Source organism: Anabrus simplex, chromosome 2 (genome assembly GCF_040414725.1).
Source record: "Anabrus simplex isolate iqAnaSimp1 chromosome 2, ASM4041472v1, whole genome shotgun sequence".
NCBI lineage: Eukaryota > Metazoa > Arthropoda > Insecta > Orthoptera > Tettigoniidae > Anabrus > Anabrus simplex.
Window position 1 is genome coordinate 1,157,604,200 of NC_090266.1, and position 26,520 is coordinate 1,157,630,719.

The window sequence follows — 26,520 nt, forward strand, 5'->3', positions numbered from 1 at the left end:
TGGTTTCAAAGATGATTGTAACCTCACACATAGGCCTCTTCTCTTAAAGTACTAGACCAGAGATTTCACTGAATGGATAACAGCTAACACATTAGGAACACTTTCTTTCAAAAAGGGTTTGCTCAGAACATGCTTCAAAACCTTGTTAATAATATGAGCCATGCTGGAAGACGTTTGTATATGCTGAGGGCCTTAACAATATTGCTTCCCTGGTCTGTTACAAATGTAATTTTGCAAATATCTTCATGAGAAACGCCATGTCCTTTCAAACGATCTTCCAATTCACTGCGAATATTTTCACCAGTTTTTGGGCAGTCAGGGAAGTTCGAACACATTAATACATACTTATTGAGAGACCAATCTGCATTTATATAGTGCATTGTGACAGATATAGTGCTCACCCTTGTAATTATCTGTCCACAGGTCAGTGGTACTCGCGCAGATACCAGATTAAATAGCATTATCTATATCGGAAAGCGTTTTACTGTGCACCTTGTCCGCGAAAGTTTGTACCTTTCTAGCAGCTGTGACTCGAGAGGGGTATAACATTTTTAATATCCACCGAGCCATACTTTTTGCCCATTTCTATCAGAGTTTGCCCTAAATTAAAAAACCCTTCACCCTCAATACTTGTAAACAGTCTCAAATCCTTGGCGCACATTTCCACGCACTTGTCAGTCACCAAGTCCTTATCATCATCATTTCCCAACTCCAGTTTCCCGGGTGTGGTGAAGTCCTTGTCCTCTTTCAAATAATTTTAGACTGTGAAAAATTTGGGTGAAATTTGCAGACATGTCGTAACATACTTGAGGTCCCTGAATGGGTGCTGAGTAGCTTTTTGCAAAAATTGCATTGTGAGTAATCTACTGGCTTGATACCTGTTCATAAACACATGAAAATTTTTCCCATGCTAGACTTGAGCCCTGTTTTATTGCTAGAATAAATTCACCCCTTTTTAATTTTTCTTTGATTTCCTTTACGGTTGCTTTGTTTCATTTTCCTGCTGGTTGCACCTCTAACTACAACAGAGCTGCACTCACCGCAATACGTAGCTACACTAACGTATAACGGCACATTCATGTTGCATTGATAGCAAACTTCACATTCACTCTTGTCAAGTCCGGCAGTCCGAACGGGTCCCGGAAACCTGTCAGGCTTAGGGAAACCCAGATTTTGGTTTGCTATAACTAGCGTGCTCAGTACGCATGCACTCTTGCTCGCTGATGCTCAAGCTAAGCTGCTTTGCTTGTTGCAGAGCAGCTTGGAGTAGGCAAGCCTGAAGTAGAATTTGTACACCTTTAGCGAGTACTTGAAATTGTGAAAAATACAAGTGTAGCTCACAAGTGGGTGTTTATTGCCAAAAAATTCACAGAAAATGTTTTCTCTTGACAACCTCTTAATCTTAGCAGAGTTTGTTATTTCTTCCTAGTAGCAATCATGTTTATTCAGCCTTATGGACAATATAGGAATGATAAAAAGAATCATGCTTCACTTAATTTAGTTTTAGGCCGTTTAAGTTGTGAAAACACATTTTGATATGTCTTGTGTGGACTTCTATACCTGGATCTAAACTCAGATCACATTGGTGTCAGAAATACAAGTACAAAACAGAAAATTGAGATAGCACAAAATATTGAATGAAATAGTCTTATGATGTAAATGCAATCGTGGATTTGCCATAGTTATTAATTTGTGGTTACTTGAACAGCTGCCACTATTCTACCTAATAAATAACATTTTGTTTGTTTGGGTAATTTCTTTTGGCAATTAGGTACTGTCCCTAATGATGTCCTGGTTTTTAGTTTCAAAATCCCGTCACCCGGCGTATTAAGTTTCTGCTTTCTTCAAGAAAGCAGGTATATGAGACTTGAACCTGCTCACCAGTCTGAGATGTTGAGTCTTATGACTAGGTAGAAAAAATATCTGCCTTTCCCCAATGGGCAGGTCAAAATTTAACTCTCACTTGTTTGAAACCGTGACCATTCCAGTATCAACATGAGGGTACTTCTGCATTCTCTAATTTCAAGGTTGCCTAAGCACAAGGCACCAAGAGATACTGCATAGGAAGAGTATCACCAAGAATTGAGTCTTTTATAAATTGGTTTACACAATTCTAGTTTATTTATTTGTTTATTTATTTAGATAAACTTCATTTCAAAGACTCACCTGCTGCTACACCATGGGAAATGAAATGGCGTATGGCTTTTAGTGCTGGGAGTGTCAGAGGACATGTTCGGCTCGCCAGTTGTGGGTCTTTTGAGTTGTCACCCGTAGGCAACCTGCGTGTCATGATGAGGATGAAATGATGATGAAGACGACACATACACTCAGCCCCCATGCCAGCGAAATTAACCAATGATGGTTAAAATTCCCGACCCTGCTAGGAATTGAACCAGGGACCCCTGTGACCAGAGGCCTGCACGCTAACCATTTAGCCATGGAGTACACCATGGGAGAAGAGATAGTATGTATAAAATCAGGAAATAAAAGTCATACATGGGTCCTAAATTTAATTAATATTAAGGAGCAGTATTTACCATCACTGTAAGAGCAGCATATTTTCTTCAGTGAGCTCATTGGCAAGAAACAAATGAGGAAGTAGAATTCAGCCTCTTGTTACTACGTATTACATTACATACCTTTGTTTGTGTTTGTATCAATAGGATGCTCAGGTATATAGCAATACACGTGCTAAGAGGGCATGTCTTCAATGTCTGTCAGCAGATCTGGCAAGGAACCGAAGTGTATAAAACAATGTGAGATTCCCTCAGGTATAGGACAGGATGTATTGCTTTGAATGGAGGTCACAGTGAGCACTTGCTGTGGTGAATATTGTTCTAATGCAAATTCATATTGTTAATAAAGAAGATTTTAATTTAAAAACCCATATTTGGGGGACTTTTAGTTTCTGAAGATTGTTGTTGTTGTTTGAGTCATCAGTCTATAGACTGGCATGATGCAGCTCTCCATGCCATCCTATTCTGTGCTTATATTTTCATTTCTATGTGACTAACACATCTGCTCTAATCTGCTTGTGATATTCATACCTTGGTCTACCCCTTCCATTCTTACTGCATACCCTTCCATCAAAAACCAACTGAACAAGTCCTGGGTGCCTAAGTATGTGTCCTATCATCCTATCTCTTTTTCTCATCAAATTTAGCCAAATCAAACTACTCTCACCAATTCGATTCAGTATCTCTTCATATGTGATTCGATCTACCCATCTCATCTTCAGTATTCTTCTGTATCACCACATTTCAAAAGCTTCTGTTCTTCTTCCTGAGCTGATTATCATCCATGTTTCTCTTCTATACAATGCCACACTCCAAATGAAAGTCTTCACAAACATTTTTCTAATTTCTATACCAGTGTTCGAAATGAGCAAATTTCATTTCATAAGTAAGGCCTTCCTTGCTTGTGCTAGTCTGCATTTTATGTCCTCCTTGCTTCTGCCATCACTAGTTATTTTACTACCCAAGTAACAATATTCATCTACTTCCTTTAAGACTTTATTTCTAATCTAATATTTCCTGCATCACCTGATTTCATTCCAGTGCACTCCATTATTTTTGTTTTGGACTTATTTATTTTAATCTTGTACTCTTTCCCCAAGACTCCATTCAGCAATTTCAGATAAAATAACATCATCACAAATCCCAGGGTTTTGATTTCCTCGCCTTCCGAATTCCCCTTTGAAGCTTAAATTGGTGTAATAAATCTCCCGTTATATTCTTAAAATATTTTCACAATGCAGAAAGGGTGATTAGGTCACTTGCATATGAGCGCCTAGAAAGACTGGAAGGAAGATTGAGTTGTAAGTTGAATGGAGGACAGAGAATGGAAAGTGGGATGGGTATTCCCAATTTTTTGGTAATTAGGTCAACTGCTCCTAACTCACAATAAAGGAGCATGGGTGATGGAAATATATATTAGTGACTTGAAGGTGTATTGTGTAGGACCTACAGTAGCTTACTAGTTTTCACAGTAGTTTAACTCTCAGATCATGTCCAAAATACAGAAAAGTATTATGAACATAATTTATACAAATAGTTCATCTTCCAGTATATCAAGAAAGCATTTGTACTGGTTGTGTAATGTTATTTTTGCTGGGCTGAGTGGCTCAGACGGTTAAGGCGCTGTCTTTCTAACCCCAACTTGGCAGGTTCGATCCTGGCTCAGTCCGGTGGTATTTGAGGTGCTCAAATACGACAGCCTCATGTCGGTATATTTACTGGCACGTAAAAGAACTCCTGTGGGACTAAATTCCGGCGTCTCTGAAGACCGTAAAAGTAGTTAGTGGGACGTAAAGCAAAATAACATTATTATTATTTATTGTTGTAATGTTATTGATTAGACACATTTTATACTCGTGTTTACAGAACAGTCATTTGATAGGTGCTTCTTCTTCATTACAAGATATTAGAATAATTCCATATTGAGTGTTTTCACTTTACACTTCTTCATAGTCATTTTTGGTTCATGCAGGATCAATGTTTCTGACAAGTAGTTACCATTTTCCTTGGTCCCAAGTGGCTTCTTCTTTTAACTGCTTTTCTCTGAGGTCTTCCCACATGCAATCCATCTTCTTCTGGGTCTACCTCCCTCCCTACATGTCAAGCATTCTCTTTCCCACATAGTTTTCATCTCTGCGCTTAATGTGACTATTTCAGAGCAATAGTCTTTCTTGAACCTTTGTAGATATTTCAGTCACTTAACCCTCTGGAACCCGCGTGCACAACGGCCGCAAATTTAGTTTTTCCTGAAAAAAAGTATTCAGATCGAATCGTAGAGGGGAAAGCTGTCAGGTATGCTAACGCTACTCTATTCGGCATATGGAGGCACCACTGTCGGTCTTCTGCCTTGACCGATGTGGCGTCAGTTCAGTGCAAGAGATAACAGTGAGCAGACCTGCGACCAGCTTGTCGCTACGCGGATATTAAACTTGCAGAAATTGACGTGTGCACGCGGTCATGTAAGTACTATCTAATTATGTTTTCTTGGTGTTCTAGTGTGATTTCACATTTCCTATCGTAGGGCACCTGGGATGGTGGTGTGGTGGGAATGTGAAAGGCTATTCATTGAAAATTATCACCCAAATAACATTGTCCATTCCCAGTTTTGTCGTATTTTCGCTTCTGTAATAGGAACCGCAGATTTCGTACCGATGAAGATATTCTTCGATGTTTACGAGAACTATCTGAGGGTGAAACTGAGGAGGAAGGATATATCGAGAGTGAAGGAAGTGATGTTGATTACGAACCTGAGAATATAGAGCAACAGGATACTGGGAGGCTTCCGAAGGATATCCAACTTTTCCTCTCCAAATACAAGGAACCCTCTGGTGTCCCTAATACCACCTCACCTGTTCAAAGAGGAATTTGTTACTTTTGTGGATCTCATAAAAATAACAGAACAAGTCTTGTCTGTGAGAAATGCTCACACAAAGTTTGCAAAAAACACAGCAAACTAACAGTGATTTTCGAAAGATGCCAAGGAGATGAAGAAACTGAAGACTGACGACAAATTGCAGACTGGAATAAATTATATGCGATGATGTGTCCGAGTCTTGTGATTTGGAAAAATGTGAGTGGTATGTTTCAGTTTTGCGATTTCTAAAAAACAAAAAAACAAAAAAATACCTCAATGAGAAACTTTTCTCAGGTTACCGCAGTATTATTTTCAAGTTCCTCAGTTCGTGTTTATCTTATGATTTTTAATTTTGTGACTTAATTTTTATTTAGATTTCATGGGATACAAGTTATGCCTTCTTTTCATTTCTTATTAGGAGCAAGGTATTTTTGTATGTGTATGCTAAATGGCCCCAAGGCAATATGTAATTTTTTCTTAGTTCAGATCGCAATGCGATGTATTATTTCTCATGTTAAATATATAATATTTATTCTACATGAGCCTGTTTTTCAAATGTTGTCATAGCTTCAAATAACTGCATAGTTACAAAATATTGCATTAATACGAGAAAGAATAATATTGTTTTTCATGCCGCCTATTTGCCGCCACACGTGTTCTACTGCAACTTCAATTTACGCAGGTTCCAGAGGGTTAACGCTGCCTCATATACAGTTGTTCTTGATGTGGTCTTTCCTCGTAACCCCATACACCCATCTCAGCATCTTCATTTCTGATACGTCCTTCCGGTTACATTGTGACTGCACAGTTGGCCAAGCTCCTGCACCATATAGCATTACTGGTCTCATCGCTCATTTATAGTATTTCCCCTTTTTTTCAGATATTTAGTCTCCTATCACAGAGGTGACACCAACCAACCTTTTCCAGTTAACACCAGACAGCCTGAATTCGGCGGGTAATTTCTGGACCTAGGTTACAGTCAGCAGACATAGTGGATCCAAAGTATTTGAAGCTGTTCCTTCCCTGGAGCTGGTTTCCATTAATCTGAATAGTTTCATTCCCACTTCCTCCCAGGCACATGTATTTAATCATCCTTCCATCAGCTGACATACTGGAAAGTTCCTGTTCCTCCCACAAGGCATTCTCTTTTCCTCCTCACAACCAAAGGGGTAAATCGAAATATAAAGGAAACAGCTGAAGACATCTGATAAATAACATGGCAATGTAAGATCAGAAACTGGTTCTATAAACAAAATCACCATACAAGCTGGTGATAACTTTCATAGATCAGTTTTATTAAAAGCCTAATTTGGGCCAAAAGAGTGGTTATAAAATGTTGTTAGAGGGTCATCTGTTTTAAACATTTTAAACATAGACTTCCATTGCCTTTGTTGATTGTATTTTATCTAGTTTTTTATGTTTCACTGTTTTTCTTATATGTCTTTCTTTCTTATGTTATTTTAGTTGATAACTTCTAGGCTAGGTCGAAACGTCCTATATAGATTTTTAAACAACTATGTAGCTTTTTAAACAGACCATTTGTTAAATGGCAAACATGTATTGAACAGGTGGACTTTACACAATTAAATTCTTTTAGAATTTCATCTTAGACACTTCACTGTACCACTCAGCACAAAATAAATTTCTAACTTCTGAATGGAATGCAAAATACAAGCACAAATTGACTCACTGTGTTATTCAGCAATCTTGCTATTAACTGGCAAGCATAACTGAACATTCCTAAGGTTAACGGCTTGCTCCCTGAACGTGCAACTTATCCTGTGAAATTCAGGAATTGAAGGCCCTTTTCTGTAATCACACATTTGTGGCAACAGATCTTACCCGAGTTGGAAATCACGTTTGTTTCACAAGGGATGACATTTTCAGGGCTAGGAATTGTGCGAGCCTGCTAAGCGGTAATAGTGAAAATTCGTGACTTGATAAGTGAGGTATTATTTTTATGTAGATTTAGTACGATTAGAATCGGGACCTCGAATTTACAACACGCTAAGAGGGAAAAGATGATTGTGAAGAGCGCACTAACAAGGTTTTACTGTATTGGAAAATGGTAAGGCAATGGTGTTGACTTGAAGAGAAAGGAATTATAATAATAAAGGGGGAAGAAACCTTGAAATTGTGGAGAGCCTCAAGTACTTGGGATGCAAACCAATGCAGTGTGCAGTGCTGGATATGAAGATCAGTAAAAGGATTCAACTGGGAAATGCTTTTTATCAGTGTGAGAAACCTGCTGTGGAGGAAGGAAGTACTAATTGACTGTAAAGAGGTGATGTACAAGATGAACTACTGCCCAACACTGGCATATGCAGCAGAGACCAAAACACTGGCAAAAAGACACTAGAATGTCCTGGCCAGTGAAATGAAATTTTTAAGTATGTTTTAATGGAATCCAGATAGGAGGGAGGACGACAAGAGGAGATCCAGACTAAGGTAGTTGTATATGATCAAGAATAGTATAATTAGAAGAAACCTGTATTGGAACACAGTTAAGGAGGAAGAATGGTGGTGGGATAGAGAAAGATGGAAAGTTTTATAAATTACAGGAATCAGTGGGAGTTTAAACTGAATTTTTACTTCATAAATACTAGTTTCTTTCCAATTAGTTATTTGTCATATATCACTGAAAAGATTCTTTGGATGAGCCTCATCACCCTAATTTAGGTTTTCACAAGTAGGACTTGATTGGAATTTAATGGTAAAGTCTTTTTTTTCCTTATTCAAAATCAAACATCCAATTAATTTAATGTTGACCATGATCCGAGTTGTTGCATGTTGGAGATCTCATGAGATTTGATGTTCTTGCAAATACGAGGCTTTTTTTTATTTTTATAAGTAAGTATCGTTTTGATATTCTGCCGATGCAGCACTGCGGTCAGCATTGCGTGCAAGCAGGCTGTTTACCTGCATCTATTGGCAAGGCCATTACATTTGTTGGCAAGCGTTTGAAATGGCCTCGCCGATAGAGAGTCCCGCCAACTGTGAAGTCCGGTCTGTTATTCGTTTTGAGTGCAAAAGGTTTGAAAGCTATTGATATTGAGATCTGTGCAGTTTACGCACCAAACATTTTGAGCGATGGAATGGTTAGGAAATGGGTTCAAGCATTTAAAGATGGCCGCAAAGATGTGCATGATGAAGAACGGAGTGGGCGACCTTCAGTCATTAGTGAAGATTTCGTGCAGGCAGTTGACTGAGCAGTGAGAGAAAACTGACGCTTTACGCTTACGTCGTTATCTGACATGTTTCCTCAAGTTTCTCAAAGTGTTCTTTATGAAATTGTGAGTGAACGATTAAATTACCGAAAGGTGTGCTCACGCTGGGTACCGAAAATGTTGACCGAGGAGCACAAAAGCAAACGTTTGGGCAGTGCCTTAACTTTCCTGGAGCGTTACCACAAGGAAGGTGATGGTTTTTTGAGTCAAATTGTAACTGGGGATGAAACCTGGGTGGCCTACGTTACACCTGAATCAAAACAGCAGTCTATGGAATGGCGACATTCAACTTTACCCAAGAAAGTGAAGTTCAAGCAAACAATGTCAGCCCGGAAAATCATGTGTACCGTGTTTTGGGACAGAAAGGGGGTGTTACTGGTGGACTTTTTGCCCCGTGGTGAGACAGTCAATTCAGCAGCGTATTGTGAGACCTTAAACAAATTGAGCTGCTCAATTCAGAACAAAAGGCATGCTCAGTAAGGGCGTTGTTTTGCTTCATGACATTGCACGCCCACATGCAGCTCATCGAACCCAAGACCTCATCACATCATTTCACTGGGAACAACTCGATCACCCTCCATACAGTCCCGATCTTGCGCCCAGTGATTACCACTTGTTCCTGCATTTGAAGAAACATATGGCCGGCCAACGCCATGACGACGATGATGGTGTCAAGATGGCCGTGTTGCAGTGGCTGACAAATCAGGCGGCCAACTTCTTGGAGGATGGTATGCAAAAGCTCGTCGTACGATATGACAATTGCCTCAATATTGGTGGGACTTATGTTGAAAAGTAGAGTAATGTACAGGCTTTGATATAAATAAAATTGTTAAAAAATCTGTTTTTCATTTATTTCAAAACGATACTTATTAAAACAACATCCTTCGTATATTCTGTGGCTGCGCAGTTCGGAATTTGTAGCAGTTTGCATTTGGGAGATGGTTGGTTGGAACCTCAATGTCGGCAGCTATGAGGAAGGTCTCCTGTGGTTTCCCAATTTCAGGCTTGCCTCTAGCATCCTGAGCTAAATCTGACTGGCAAAAGTAATCAAATTTCACATTTTTGGTCCCCATGAATGTTAATGATGTTATTTTGCTTTACGTCCCAGTTTTCGGATATGTTGAGGTGCTGGAATTTTGTCCTACAGGAGTTCTTTTACGTGCCTCTAAATCTACAGACACCCCAACTTGGCAGGTTCAATCCTGGCTCAGTACGGTGTTTCTTGAAGGTGCTCAAATACATCAAACTCGTGTCGATAGATTTACTGGCACTTTACTCCTGCAGGACTAAATTCCGTCTCCGAAAACCGTACAAGTAGTTAGTAGGATGTAAAAACAAATAACATTATTTGATCTTCACTAGAAAATATATGAACAATTAGTGATTTGTATTGGTAGCTACTTGATGTATCATCTATGATACATCGAAAACAGTCACAAATTTCAAATTCCTCTGATCACATATGACGATGCAAAACATTTTGCCCGAAAATATGACCATTTGCAATTGTAGTTAATCCTCGGGACGTCGCACGAGCCAGTGTAACGTCAGTCGTCGCGCGCGGTGGAAAAGACCGCGCAAGAATTCCATATGTTTTGTATTTCAGTTTGCTATTTATTTTTGTTATGTTGCTGTACTTTTTGTTTACCGTCTATTTTCATAATTAAAAATACAAATATTATTTATTAACATTTAAATAGTGCTTTAAAATAGAACAATAACTAACGTTATGTTCTACTTAACACACATGAAAAAACATTGAAATGGGAAGAACATAGATTCACCAAATTCGCAAAATTAAAATTGTAAAAAAAGTATAGTACATTGTACGAGTAATTTACAACTATCAGTAAAAATATGTACAAAACAAAGTTACTGCCATATAAATAAGGTATACAGTCCAATGGTAAGAGTAGGCTACAACAGATAAAAAGGTAACAGAAATTACTTCACCTGCTGTCCCCATACTGCAGGCTTGACAGGTGAAGACAGTGTGCTCCCGGCATATGTACAGAGAGCAGGTATCACACGAAGTCTTAGTCTTTCTGTTCCTTGTTCTGTCACAGAAGGCACATCTCCCAGGGTTTTGATTATTCCTCTCAGGCCTTTCTTCTTCTCTTCTTGTCCCAAGAATATCCCGTAGTCTCAGATTAATTCGTCGGGGAATATTTTCAAGAGAGTAGCGATACTGCAAGTATTCGTGGCATAGCTCAGTTGCTAGTGTTCTCCAAAATGAACGACGGCTCATGTCAACTTTGTTTTATAGTATTATGAAACTGTTGATGCCACCTACATTGAGGAGAGTTTAAAACAATGTCAGAGTCCATTGTCTGCTCGTTCGTGACACTGTATAAGATGCTTTCAGTTTATCGACGACATCCACTCCCCCTTTGGTTAGGTTATAAAAGGTCAATATTTCAGGTTTCTCTGCCTCGCCCGATTCCTCATCAATGTCATCGCTGTTGTGCATAGTCTGTAACAACACTACATGATTTTTCTTGGGAACATACGACGACAACGTGGACACATTTCCAAAGCCAAACATGCTGCTCCCTTCCGGTCTGTTTTGTTTGAACAAAGACGGGAGGTATTTCCCGTTTATTTTTCTTTATCGTTCCAACCAGATTAAGTCTGTGGTTGGCCAGAAGACTCTGAGCTAATGGCACTAACGTATACCAATTGTCTGTGGTTATATTACGGCCATTGCCAGATATCGTCTGTACTAGTCTCTCCACTACATCTATACCACTGTTGCTCACTTTGTAGGGCCCATCAGGTTGTTTACCTGTATATACCTCCATATTGTACGTATAGAAGGTCCTCGCATCTGCTAGTGCAAATATTTTTAAACCATATTTCGCCGGCTTATTTCCTATATATTGACGAAAAGGGCATTTGCCACGGAAGGCGTAAAGCATTTTGTCTATTGTGACGTATTCACTCAGAGAGTAATGTGGTTTGCAATATTCGACGAATTCCTCCCACACCTCCCAAAAAGCTGTGAATTTGTCAGATTTCTGATGATCTGCCCTGCTTGTGAAATCGTCAAACCGCAAAGCAGTCAATAGAAATTGAAACCTTCTGAGACTCATAGTTGTGCGAAAAAGCTCAATACCTGTACCATCTTGAGCCCACAAATCTTCCTTTGGTAATTTTCTCGTCTTGTTCCAATCCATAGATTTGTGTAACGAACAATTTTGTCTAGCACAGCATCAGGGAAGAATAACTGCCATGATTCAATAGGAGATGTTACATTACGAGCTAAATTTAACGGGCCAGGCAAGTGCGATACTATATTATGTCTTCTGGCTCGTCCCTTAGACCTAGTACAATGAATGTCCCACTTAGTTATCTTCTCCTTTCCAGTGTACTGAGGTATTGCTCTGTTTTCTGGTAGAACCCTGTTCTCTGATATATCCATATTTTCATCTTCAGTATCTGCAGAATCTTAGGTATCCGTGTAGTGATCACTTTCTTCAAGAAAATCGTCAATGTCGTCGTCGTCTTCTAAAATATTACACTCCTCTTCTATATCATTCACATTGTCATCAAAAAGCCTCTTCCTTGCACTAACTTGTAGTTTTCTTAATGTTTCATTACGTTTCTCTTCCTTTTCCACACTATCAGTCAATTTGTTTATCCTATCAACTTCCTCGGAATCCATTTTCACTCACAACACAAGTAAACAGTCATACAATTCGTGTATACTAATAGTTGCGCGTCCAGTGTTAGTACCAAATTTAACAAACGGCATCCGTCGCGTGCGGTCGAAAGCACCGCGCACTAACATAAACATCCACAGCGACAATAGAATAGCAACTAGGGAGCGCTACTTGGCTTTAAACAATAGAGGAAGGTTGCGGGGTAGATATGGTGAAGGGAGAAATCTGTCCTGCAACAATCATAGACAGAGTAACAAAGGATGAATGCGTGCGGTCGAAAAGACGGTGGCGCGACGTCCCGAGGGTTAACATAATAATTGTGAAAATGAAATCCAATATGATCATAAATAACTCTTATTGTGGCTAACCATGACAAACACCACTTCCATTACTGTAGTTAGTCCTGCAGCCATCTGTGTGTTCAACAAAGCAACTTCAATCAATGGATATCTTGCTCCACATTATACATCCAGCATTCCGTCAAGAGCAGGCACTGTTGCGGAGAAAAAGATTAATAATAAAGTGTATCATATGTTGGATCTGTACCTTAATTAAGGCCACGGTGGCTTTCTTCGCAGTCCTATCCCATCATCGCAATAAGATTTGTCTGTGTCGATGCGACATAAAATCAGTATCCAAAAAATGTATTCTTTTGTTTGTTAGGTGCTATGCAATAGTTAAATAAGAATGCAATGAATCACAGCCCTGCGATGGTTTCATTGCTGCCATCATGTATAGTTTCTTAGGATGGCTTTTGCATCCTGAAACAGGATCCGGCATTATTTTTCCAACATCACATCACATTTCCTTCAAAATCCGATGTTCTTTAAAAATCGCATATTTTATTAGAAGAAGTGTTGCCTTGAATAAGTTTTCTGACTTTATTTATCAATGCGAACTCCTGCAACCATCTGACAACCCTGCATAATCACACTCACAGCTTAGAGTGGACACTGTACAACACAGCAGGTTTTGTTGATTAGTGCCATTCTATTGCAGTGCTTTCTGCGCTTTGCTTGCTGACGAGAATAGGTAGTGTCCTGTATGTGAGTGACATATCAATATGTCTCATCGTGGCTGCATGAACAGTCCAGATATATCCTGCTATGCGTGTGGAATTTTCATGCCGATAAAACTGCGACCCAGTATGACAGAGTTCGTCAGAAAGGCATACTGTGCATATTTTGGCATCAATCTAGTAGACCAAGACAAGCCATGAGCACCTCATAAAATTTGTAGGACCTGTGTAGGGCAGTTACGACAGTGGGTGAACAGTGAGCAAACAGCACTGCCATTCAGAATACCAGTGGTGTGGCAACAACCTACAGACCACAGTTCTCACTGCTACTTTTGTTACCGGGCGAGTTGGCCGTGCATGTAGAGGCGCGCGGCTGTGAGCTTGCATCCGGGAGATAGTAGGTTCGAATCCCACTATCGGCAGCCCTGAAAATGGTTTTCCGTGGTTTCCCGTTTTCACACCAGGCAAATGCTGGGGCTGTACCTTAATTAAGGCAACGGCCGCTTCCTTCCAACTCCTAGGCCTTTCCTATCCCATCGTCGCCATAAGACCTATCTGTGTCGGTGCGACGTAAAGCCCCTAGCAAAAAAAAAAGCTACTTTTGTTCGGTGAATGTGGAGTGTTTTAACAGCAGGAACAAAAGTAGGATGGTGTATTCAAGCAATATTTCATCTGCAATTCTACCCGTTCCTCATGGCCCTGATGTACCCGAACTGCATAATCCGGAACAATTAAATGATGGCTCCTCTTCTGAAGATGATGCAGAAATGTGCGATGCTAACTTTAACTGCGATTTCTCACCGAAAATTGCTGGGAATGAATACAAACTTTTCGAGCAAAGTGCATTAAATGACTTAGAGATTTTAGTCCTACAAAGGAATCTGCTGGGGGTACTGGGATCTAGACTCTGTGAAAAGAACATGTTGGCACCAGGGACGACGTTCTATTAGTACAGACAACGCAAGGAATTCCTGATATTCTTTTCTGATGGGGTAAATTTGGTTTACTGCAACTTTCCCGAGGTTATGCCGAAACTATGAGTACCACATTGTGACCCTGCCTACTGGAGACTTTTTATTGATGCCTCCAAGCGTAGTTTAAGTATGTTCTTCACAATGTAAACGAACTTGGATCAGTTCTCTTTGTTCATTCAGTTAAATATAACTGACATAACAAAAATCTTGATGATGTGTAAAGTATCAAGAACACAAAACATCCCTGTTTTCTGTACAAATGGGACAGTGGAATAAGGTCACAGCACTGGATTCGAAAGGAATGGCTGCCACGTAGACAGTGGATTGTTGGGTTGAAAAACATAAAGCAAAACAAAAAGTCTTGTTGGCAAACCCAACATACTGTTACCTCAGCTTCATATTAAACTAGGACTTAAGAAGCAATTTGTTAAGGCTATAAACAATGAAGGTGAATGCTTCTGGTATCTGTGTCATCGATATCGAGGCATCTGTAATACCAAAATCAAAGAGGGTATTTGCACAGGTCCAGATATCATAAAACGTCTTTCTGATGCTGATTTTGAAGACTGTGAGCAGCAGAATGTTCGGCCTGGAAAACATTCTTGGATGAAGTAAAAAACTTTCTTAGTAATACAAAGGATCCAGACTACAAAGAAATGGTAGACAGCATTCTTGTTTCCTTCCAAGATTTAGAATGTAATATGAGTAACCTGGACTATTTCCCCGAGAACCTACGAATGCTGAGCAAGGAGAAAGATTCCACCAGGATCTAAAGGAAATTCAACGTAGATATCAAGGAAATGTAACCAAAACATGCTGACAGATTATTGCTGGTTACTGAAGAGAGAGAATCCAACTACACGTCACAAAAGAAAAGCAACAAAAGAAAGTTTCTTAAAAAATGTCGATGTACAAATGTAACTGCGGACTTACAATTTTACAACATGTTACCGGGCTTATGAATGATGAATTTTATCTTTTGGCTACTGTATACAATTGTTTGTAAATGTAACTGTGTGAAGACGAATTAAAAAAAAAACCAGCATTTCTTACATGTGGCAATAGAGATAATTAACACTGTATATACATAGTCTTATATATTCATTTCGATTTTGCAAGGAAACCTGATGTGATACAGGAAAATTGACTTCACTTCAAGATTCAGCATGCTGAAATATAAAAGATCACTTTTTGAATCATCACCTGGCTTGCAAGCTCGACTTGCGATCCGGTTTCTATCAAATTCCCATAGACCATCGGACCTGGCACTCCTGCGGTATTCTCCACTGGGCGCGTCGGCACCGATGGACCCGCCTGCCGATGGGGCACAGCCTGGCCCGATCCATCATGCAACGCTGGGCCGCCGCAGTGCAGGAGATTCTCTCCCACGACTTCGGCGTCCAGATGGTCCCTTATCTGGATGACTGGTTGATCCATAGCGCGGAACTCACAGATGAGTTGGTGCAGCTCATTGATACCTACTTGACTACGGTCGTAGGTATCACCATCAATTATTACTCCAAGTCGGTTCTGCACCTGACACCCATCCTCACTTACCTCAACGTGACTATCGACATAGTCGCCCAGGAACTCACTATGCACCACACTACCCGGGAGCGCGCCCTCTCCCTCGTGCGCGCCCTGCCTACGCTGTCCCCGTGTCAGCTCCATCAGACGGCGGGGTACTTCTCCCGGCTCTGTTGGGTCATGGGTTGGCCTTGTTTTCTGCCCCGTCACATCCTTGCAGGCGAGTTCTCCTGGCTACGACACCACCTCACCCCGGACTTCATGGCTGCGCCTTGTTCCATGCTCACCGGTCGTCGCTCCATCGATGTCTACACCGACGCCACGCCTTGGTCCATCGCTGCGGTCGCGCCATCTCTCGACCAGGCCTGGGCCGCAGGCGTTTGAACGGGAAACCAGGATCAGCGTCGTCGAGACGGCCGCCGCCATCATGGGGGTCTCTTCACCTGCTACCAGACTCTCCATTCCTCATGGTCAACGCTATTAATGTATATACTGGCAGCTCCACAGCCCGATACACTTTGCAGTCGGGCTCCGGAGCCATCCTCCATTGTAATGCTTATGTTCTTGACTTGTATATAATTTTAATAAAGATGGTAGCACAGAGAGGGGCTTCCCTCTCGTGGTGGCCCGTCGCCTCGGCCGATAATCCGGCGGACGCTCCTTCCCGGGAAGTACTGTCTTCAGTACACGCGAGCCTCCAAACCCTATAAAAGGGAGGCTCGCCCCGGGAAAGAGGTAAATGAAATGAAATGGCGTATGGCTTTTAGTGCCGGGAGTGTCCGAGGACATGTTCGGCTCGCCAGGTGCAGTTCTTTCAATTTGACGCCCGTAGGCGACAAGTGCGTCGTGATGATGAAGACAACACACATACCCAGGCCCCATGCCAGCGAAATTAACCAATGATGGTTAAAATTCCTGACCCTGCCAGGAATCGAACCCGGGACCCCTGTGACGAAAGGCCGACACGCTAACCATTTTGCCATGGAGCCGGACGGGAAGGAGGTCAGTTGGCGAAGGCAGAGCGGTGGGGCATCACCTTCTTCTGCAATGGTCAGGAAGTTTAAATTCACAGGATAGTATTATAAATACCTCTTATTGTGCTAGCCATGATGACCACTTCTTCCATGACTGTCGTTAGAGACCTCCCGCCATTTCTGCGTTCAACAAAGCAATTTCTAACAATGGATATCTTGTAGCCCATGTCTTGCTGCACATGATACATTCGGCATTCCATCAAGAGCAGGCACCGTTGTGGAGAAAAATGTTAACCGAGTGTATCATATATATATCAGGACGCTAGAGGCTAGGCATGTGCTGGAGCTGTACTTTAAGGCCATTTTAGCTTTCTTCCCAGTCCTAGACTTAATCCTGTTCTGTTATCACAATATCCAAAAATGTATTCTTTTGTTTGTTAGGTTCTATGCACTAGTTAAATAAGAATTCATTGTATATACCTTCTTTCCCTGATATGCTGCTTATAAGGCTGTATGCACTAATTGTGTGATCGTTGAAGAAAGATTGTCATCCTAATTTTTCACCATAATTTTCCAATCCCAGTTGCAACCTATTAAAACTGTAAGGCTGTGGTAGTGTTGCTGTTATTACTATTATTATTAATTATTATTTTTATAGGTAGTAATGAATTGGTGATTGATACAGGGGAAGATATGGTCGAGGCTGAGAATGATCCAAACACTGTCCCTGATAAGGGAGATTCCTGCACTTCAGTACAGATTGGGCATCCAGGACCAGAAGATTATGTGCTTATGAAGGAGGAATCCTTTATTTTGAATGCAGATGAAGACAATCACAGGTAATTACAAAAGAGATCTCACTTCAGTGACTTAGAGTATACATTCTTATGTGTATGGCTATTAAAAGTGTTTTTTTTCTTTTCTTTTTTCCTCCTTCAAGGGCGACAGCGATCGAATTTCACAGATCATCTGTTACTGAGAGTGACAAGGATATTTTGCTGGTTCAGAAGAAACGTAGGCAAATCTTGCCCCAGATGTGGGATGTTTTTGAAAAGACTGTGAAAAGTAACAATGTCATTGCTGTTAAACACAGACGGTACATTGTCAGTAAGAGTGCGTTCCCATGCTCTCTTTGCGGGAAGTGTTTTGATATTAATCAGAGTCTATCTAACGAGAGTGATAACATTACGTCAATAAATACAATGGACAAGAGTAATGGAAAAGATGCCAAAGCTTTGTTTCCATGTCATGTTTGTGATAAGACGTTCTCATTCTGCAATGCGCTGAAACGTCACTTACAAACCCACTTCAATTACAAACTGTATCCATGTACGTTGTGTGGTAAAGGATTCAGCAGGAAGGAACATCTTACAAGGCACACTCTTTCACATACCGGAGGGAGACCGTATCATTGTGATGTGTGTAATAAACCATTCACTAGGAAGGAGCACTTAACTAGACATCGGGTGTGTCATTCCCTTGCTGTGAAGCAAGAAGATGAAGCAGGAACTGCCCGTGTGATGGAAGCGTTGAGACCATTCTCGTGTGAACTTTGCGGGCATCGATTTTCACGGAAAGACCATTTAAATCAGCATCAGAAGCGATTGCATCCCATGCTATATCATAATGGTGATACCAGTGAAGAGACAAAACCTTATACGTGCTGTATTTGCAAAAAGAACTTCACCCGCAAAGAACACCTTGTAAGGCATCAAGGTATTCACGTAAGAGAGTTTCTTCTTGCAAGCACTCAAACATCTACAGGTGAAAATGTAACTTTCCCACTTGTTCCTCCACATTAGTGGTTTTGAGTGTGATTGTGAGACTACATCGAAAGCCATTGTTATGTTTTAGTGAGTGAGTCCATGAAAGCTACAGTAGGGCAGCACATACTGCAGTGAATCTATAACAGATTTTGATACAATGTTTTAGAGCATTACTGAATATTCTCTCTCTGTGTTATCAATTAGATGGCAACTTGAGTACCGTTTCATTGTGTTAATGGATGAATTTCCTTCTCTCCTTCTTCAAAAATTAACTTATACTATTAGTTTTGCTTGCCTTTGCTAGTGAAAACTAGTCTTAACAGTGCACTGTGTCCTCTGGTATGAACTAGAACAAGTTTATTATTTTCATTGACCTGTCTCAGTTTCATCCTTGCCTTTGACATTACCTATGATATTGAGGTGTGAGCGATGCTAATAATGCCATTCCATATGCAGCCAGTTCCTGTTATGAATGAAGTTAAAATCTCGCTCATAGGGTTAATTGGCTTGTGCATTTCAGTAGGCTTGGCAGATAGCCTGGGCATCACTGAAGAGGCATTCTGTGGAAACGAGGAGTGAGGTAGTTTCCTGTTGCTTTCGTCACAGTCAAAAGTTTCTATTACACATCAAGCCTACATCAAAAAGGACTCTATCAATCATTATTGCTAAGACTTTGTAAATTTGACTATAGATTGCAGTATGCAGGTTGACCAATTCATTACTCAAGATCTTCATGAACTCTGAGAGTCATTTTTGATGTAGGATTCCATAGAATGCCTCTTCAATGATGCCTAGGCTATCAATGACAGTCGATGGCAGAGCTGTTGAGGATACAACCAACCTACCTTTGGGCCGAATACTTAAAATACTTTTTTTTGTTTTAGTGATGGAAAAATCCTGTTTTCTCCCTTTCTCGTGGTGCTCATTAACTCTAACTCTGTTAAACTCATCGCAGTGCATGTTAAGTGGCTACAATCATTAGTATAATGGTAGAAAACTGATTGTTATAAGGAATATATTACTGTATGAAGGAAACTAGCAGAAGTATTGTGAACACATTTATGGAGATGTTTTAAGGGAAATATAGTGAAGAATACAGTGACCTTTTCTACCCTTTTTTTATATAAAGATTTGTGCATTTCTATTCTGTTCTGTATATTATTGTAAGTAAATATGCAAAGCAACATGATTTTATACGAGGGTCGTGTCATAAGTCATGGCAACTACTTTTTTTTCTTGCGAACAGGAGACAACACAGAAAATTTAAGATACGCATTTGGAAGTATAGGGCATGTACTTATTCTTAGTGCCTGAAGACAAATTCTGACGTCAGGAGATTCTCGTAGGAAATTGACAGAACAGAGGCCATTGGTAAACATTGTTTTATTATTGTACAGACAGCAAATACATAAGACTACATACAAAGTACAGGTGTCCACTGGTTGCAGACCTTCGAAATAATCATCCAAGGTTTCTACTGTGTGTTGCCAGCGGTACATCTTTGTCCATGGACGCTGGACGGCCTGGGCGAGGCAAATCGGCAGTTGAAACTCTACCCCGTTTAAACGTCTCCACCCACCTCGCCACTGGTCTATAGGGCATGGCATGCACACCTAATACTTCCCGCAGCTCTGCATGGCATTGGTGTGCATTTCTACTGCGGAGAACTGCTATTTTAATATATGATCGTTGCTCCTGCTTGTTGACTTCCATTTTGTGACTCTCTCACTCACACACTGAACTTGGGGGCATGCTTAGACCCACACTATTGTTTACATACACCATCTAGTGGCATCATACGCAAGTACATACCGTACGTTTCCAAATGCATATCTTAGGTTTTCCGTGTTTTCTCCTGTTCGCAAGAAAAAAAAAAAATAGTTGCCATGACATATGACTTGACCCTTGTATAAAATAATGTTTCTTTGCATATTTACTTACAATAACATACAGAACAAAATAGAAATACACACATCTTTCTATAAAGAAAGGGTAGAAAGACTGACCTGTATTCTTCACTATATTTCCCTTAAAACATCTGCATCTTCCATCAGTTCTATGTCGTTTCTTTCTGGTTATTGAATTTGGTGTTTTTTTAGAGTATGTTTTTATGTGGATTAATGCTTTAACCTTTTTCTTGACAATGTCCTATAAATCGCTGCACCTGCTAATATTTAGTATAAACCAATATCTTGTATGAACATTGATAAACTGTGTTATCTATAATTGCAATTATTTGTGTAGTTGCAATTCTTTTTTCTATAAGTATCTGAATAATATATTTTCTGAAGGAAACAAACTTAAATCTCCATCACAGTCCTTGGAAAGAACACCAGTTGCTTTTGTGGTTGAAAAGGATTTCCTTACAGCAAGTGTACTGATGAACATTTTTTTTTTTTTTTTTTCATCAGTGATTTGAATTAAACCATGTCTGTTAATATTAACCCTTGAACACTAATCCTTTTTTAACAATCATTATTACTAACCCTGTCTAATTTGACAATAGATTGCAGTATGCAGGTTGACCAGTTCATTACTCAAGATCTTCATGAACTCTTATCGTCTGCCAGAATTTGGTACCCATTGCACTTCCACATGTTCATTTTTATAATACCTATATAAAAAAGAGATGAATATGTATAGGAATTAACATATGTTTGTGTGTGAAGTGTGCTGTTCAAAATTATTTAAACTCTGTGTCATTCTGTGCTTTTATTCAGCAACGGGATGAAATGTTAAAGAAGCTGCATGATTACAGGTCATAATATATTTCACCATTACTCACCATTTGTCATTTTCACGAGATTGACCAAAAAATCATGAGAAACAGTTGGGAGAATAAACACTTGGATTCACCATATTATGAAGGGTTAGTGTTGTTGGGTTAATGGACTGCATGAAATTTCATTCAAATCTGTACATTTATTTCACAAACTTTATTTCTAGTGGAATCTTCAGTATATTCTGATATATCTGGAGTATATCTTTGAACAATATCAGACTGGAAAATTTTCAGGATAACATATTTGTTTTCAGTCAAAGTTGTAATGGTGCAACTCTTTGTAGAGTGAATGTTTCAGTTGGTACTGTATTTCAAATGCTTGATAATTAATTTCTTGTACTGTGGCAGAATTCTTCAACTTTTTGTCTTATTTTGCCTTTTAATTTACTGTTGCCAAATATTTATGTATTTTTTTTTTTTTTTTTTTTTTCTTCCCCCTCTCTCAGAAAGTGTGTAATAGCTAATTCAGTGCCATGTTTACATTTACTATGTTTTGCTCACAAATCAAGACACTCCAGAGTTGAACATCTCTCACTTTCATTCTATTTGAAGAAATTTCTAAGTATTTCTCATCATGCAGCTTTACTTGTTGCTATCTGATGACTGGTAATGAAACGATTTGATAATCCTCTCTTCCTCAAGCTACTATAACATGTTTATCCTTGCTTAATGTTTTACTGAACCAATAAAACTCTACTAATTGTATTACAGAGTTAAGGTACTAACACAGAAATAAACAAGGTGCTATGGGCTTGATGGTCAGGGCTGGTCTCTGATTAAAATTATTTGTACATTCACAAGATTGTTATTAGCATATATGATGCAATGTTGAATCCTCTAGTGTGGTCACTTGAAATTATTTGTGGATTCAGGGTAAAAAACCATGCCTATTGTGAATTCATGGGTTTTGTTGAAAAATTGTGAATGGATACAATTTGGGTCAGGGTCCAGGAAACTACTGCTGTGATAAAAGTAAAGCAAAATATACATAAATGTCTGTAAAAATATCTCCTGCATTTAGACTCAAACAGAATTATATTTACATTAATTGTATTTCAAATAAAGGAGTTAATTCAAGTTGGTCTGTATGGTAGACAGCCTGAGATACCAGAGCCCTTTACATATAACATTTCATCATGGAAATTGCTTTTTATCCTGAGTAAACAGAAGGAAATATCTTTGAGCTACATTTCATCAGATAGGCTTAAGATAATATTTAAGTTGAGGAGACGTTTTTATTCCATTTGTTTATGTTTTGAATTTAATAGTGAATTTAGCGAGTCATTTGATGAGACTGAGTAACAGCACAGGGTGTTAGGACCCAGGTCTGGATATTTTGTTGTTAGTTGAGACATATATTGTTTGTTATTTTATTTTATGCCTAGTGCTGAATGTTATCAAAATATGAACATTACTGAACTTGCAGTATAAATATTTATGAACTTGTATTTACAGTGTTACGGCAAAGAATTTCTAAAGCAGGTGTTCGTATCACAATTTCCTTGTAGATTGATGAATGTTTGCTAAATGAAGTGCATGTTTTTATAAATATCCAGTGGAAAAATTAATAAAGACAGCATTTATTTATAATACATATGTTTCTGACAGAAAGTTGTGCAGTCATTTTGAGTAAAAGATTACATTGCCAATTCCTGCTCAAGTATTCCTGTGAAACAACAATTACTTGTCGTGAGTAGGAGCTCACTAGAAATGTTAAGAGGGTGAATGAGGGATGACATTATCCCTTAATACATGGGTCTTCAACCTTCTGCTGCTCAAGAGAGACATTTCAAGTACAGGAAGGTTCAAGGGCACACACACAAGAATAAGAATGTTGTTTCAACCCTTGCATATCCAGTATTGAACTTTTTGTTCCCCAGTTCAAAATAATGCAGAAAGTGGCACTAAATATAATCTTATATTGACACTTGCTTAGAAAGCAAAAATTAATCCTCTGAGATTAGTGTGAATAAACGTGTACTCATAAAACATGAACATAAAAATTATATCAAAAGGAACATACAGTGTTTACACAATTTTTGTATAGTGAGGCACTTGCCACTATTTGTTTCTCACCAACTTGTCTGTATTTGGTTTTATCTGTAATGTTGCAATTCTTGACGAGTTCTCTAGATTGTTGTTGATCATTGGGGTTCTAGTTTTATATCTAACAGTCTTCATTCTTCAGAATGGTTCCTCGCGTACATAGGTACTTCCAAGAAGGTACATCGTCTTAAGAGCATAAGATTAAATGTGTGGATGATGGAACCTATCTGAGTATCTGGAATAGAAATCAATGAATCCAACATCACAAAATTTTTCTTTTAGCACACGGTTACACTGCAGATCTATTATTTCCATTTGCATGTCACCAGGAACATAATCAATAACCTCAATGAACCCATTATTCAACACAGCTTTTGGTTTGGCAACTTCTGAATTGTATTTTGCAGTATTAGGAGCCACATATTCTGACTAGCAGGGAGACTCTGTTATGTCCCTCCTCTGAAGCTTGAGTTTCCATAATTTAAGCTTAGTTTCAAAGGATTTTAAATGATCAAACAAATTGTTAACTAAGTTTTCTAAGTCATTTAGATGCATTGAGATGTCTGTTAGATATGTAGCGTCTCTCGTCCATTCACGATCACTGAACTGATGGTTGGGTTTTCTTTTCATGCCCATAAAATTCTTCCTCAGATCGAAACCTCTTTTTAGCATTTATCCTCGTCTTAGCCAACGAGCTTCAGTATAATATACCGCATCTCCATATTCTGCTTCAGTTTCATTTATAAATGTTTTTTTAAATTCCCTGTGGTTAAGCCCCTTTGATCTTATAAAATTCATAGTTTTGACAACCATCTTCATTTATTCAATTAATTGAGCAATGTAACTGTCCACCTTTTTCAGTTACAGCTCACAATTAATTGAATAGTTGACGTCAATACGGAATCAAATATGAAATATATTTTATGTAACTATTTTCAGCACGTCTCCTAAACTTGCAGATATTACACACACATTATGTGGTGAATAATACTGTGATAATTAATGAACTGGAAGTTTTTTGGCATTTCTCTGTCTTGATTAGTGTTACCAGTCCTTCTCTTTTCTTACTCTGGCTGGTGCACCATCTGTTACAATACCAGATAAATTTGTTAGATTTAATTTGTAACAAGCTTAAGTTGACTTCGAAGCTGTAAGCAAGTTACTATCTTTTGTAGTACCTGTCATCAGAAAGAATGCAACTAAATCCTCTGTGACGTTAGAGGTATTGTCAATTTCCCTGATGAAAATTGACACCTGGGTTGGGCTTCCTCACCTGAAGTCTCTGGCCCCTTTAGAGAGCTGAGTTAATTATCACTGCCCAACGATCAGTGTCAAGGCGCTGGCTGTATGGTCTACTCCAATCCATAGCAGGTAATAACCTTGGCCAGACACAGAATGTCCCCCGCTATCTCTCATGTTCATCTGGCTACAGATGCACCAGACAGACTAACTTTAGTGAAAAGATGTTTCAGAGCTGGATACAAACTTTCTGTAACAGACTCCATTCGCTCCTTAATAAAGTCACCATCACAGAACGGTCTTGTTGTGTTAGGTGATTTTTGTGACAATATATAACTCACATGAACTGCACTCTGCCTTTTTCGTATTTATACTGCACATTGCTGATCTTAAAGTTGTTTTTCAAGTCTGTTTTTTGTAATTGAAGCTGTCCTTGAATTGTGCCAAATTTACTAGTGTACTTTCATAATGTCTCTTAATATTGCATTCCTTCATAGCAATGATTACTGAGCTCGATAGCTGCAGTCGCTTAAGTGCGGCCAGTATTCAGGAGATTGTGGGTTCGAACCCCACTGTCAGCAGCTCTGAAGATGGTTTTCCGTGGTTTCCCATTTTCACACCAGGCAAATGCTGGGGCCGTGCCCTGATTAAGGCCACAGCTGCTTCCTTCCCACTCCTAGCCCATTCCTGTCCCATCGTCGCCATAAGACCTATCTGCATCAGTACGACGTAAAGCAAGCTGTAAGGGAGGCATAGCAATGATTGGTTTGTTGCACACAAAAACAAACAGGGTTCTCCTTAACTACTGTAAATAATTATAAACACTTGAAACACTCTATACTCATTGCTGAATTCTTATTGGCTGAAGCCATTGTAGACAAAATAGTAATGAATTCTCAGACTACTGGAGAATCGTTGATGCTGAAACAACACAGAACCAGTAGCATCAGTTATGCTGACTAGCCACTAGCTCATTTTAGACTCACTCTTGCCCAGTGTACAGTACATGTTTCACTACAAAGTCTTGCTTGTTGTGAAATGAAGCATTGCTTCACGGATTGTCAAAAAAGGGGTACAAATGCAGCTGCACCAAATCTTGGAGGGCCGGATTACCATGTGTGTCTCAATGGGCTGCTGGTTGAAGACCCTTGCCTTAATACATGACAAATAGTTCAGACTCTTAGGTTTTTCTACAGCTTGAGGAATGCTGTCCCAAGTAGTAAATGACAACCATTTCTTATTTACAATTTGGAATTTTTGTGGTAAGAAGGTTAAAATGAAAATGTCTAAGGAAAGGAATTCCTAGAGTGAAAATACCAGAAAGAAATATATATATTTTTAAGAAATAATGATGAAAGAGTGATAAACTAGGCATATTATGACAGTGACTGATTTGCTACAGGTATTAAACATATAACTACAGTTCAATAATATGTTTGGAAACAGAATTGCAAGTCTTGTTACATGAATGCATGCCATTACACAGAGATGTTCATTATGAAATATAATTTAATACTGTTGATTAATATGAGAAATTGAGAATCTCTAGGACGTACTATTTTATTGAATCTTACTAAATTCTGTATTCAGCATTGATCCTTGTTGAGTGCTGGTTTACAATAAAGTCATGAATTAATTGAATATTTTCCGTTGTATAATTTTCTGCATTTCATAGCAGAAATGTACTCCCTCCTTCCTCCCCCTCTCTCTCCCTCCGCATGCACATGCGCATGCACACACACACACACGCGCGCGCTTATTCAACTATGACGTCTACCTGAAATTAACTGTGTTAAAGGTATTGGTATTCTGTTTTCACTTTCAGTAACATTACCGAAGAGCTCTTAATCAAACATGCAGTACTTTTCCAGGCTGTCAATATCTGCCGAGATAATGGAACTAACTTTGTTTCTTTAAATAAAATTATGTTCTTTT

The 26,520-nt window shown here is 39.2% G+C and overlaps 1 protein-coding gene across 2 annotated transcripts in view; it reads left to right on the top strand.

Moving 5' to 3' along the window:
- LOC136864757 (zinc finger protein 184) overlaps positions 1-26,228 on the top strand; it is a 69,666-nt gene extending 43,438 nt beyond the window's left edge. Inside the window, exons 4-5 of one of the 2 annotated variants that reach the window (XM_067142120.2) lie at positions 17,411-17,591; positions 17,693-26,228. In XM_067142120.2, the coding sequence (XP_066998221.1) occupies positions 17,411-17,591; positions 17,693-18,554 (1,043 nt within the window). In that variant the 3' untranslated portion in view covers positions 18,555-26,228. The remainder of the gene's footprint in view (positions 1-17,410; positions 17,592-17,692) is intronic. The other variant, XM_067142121.2, reaches the window with a different exon arrangement.
- The last annotated feature ends 292 nt before the right edge of the window (positions 26,229-26,520 follow it).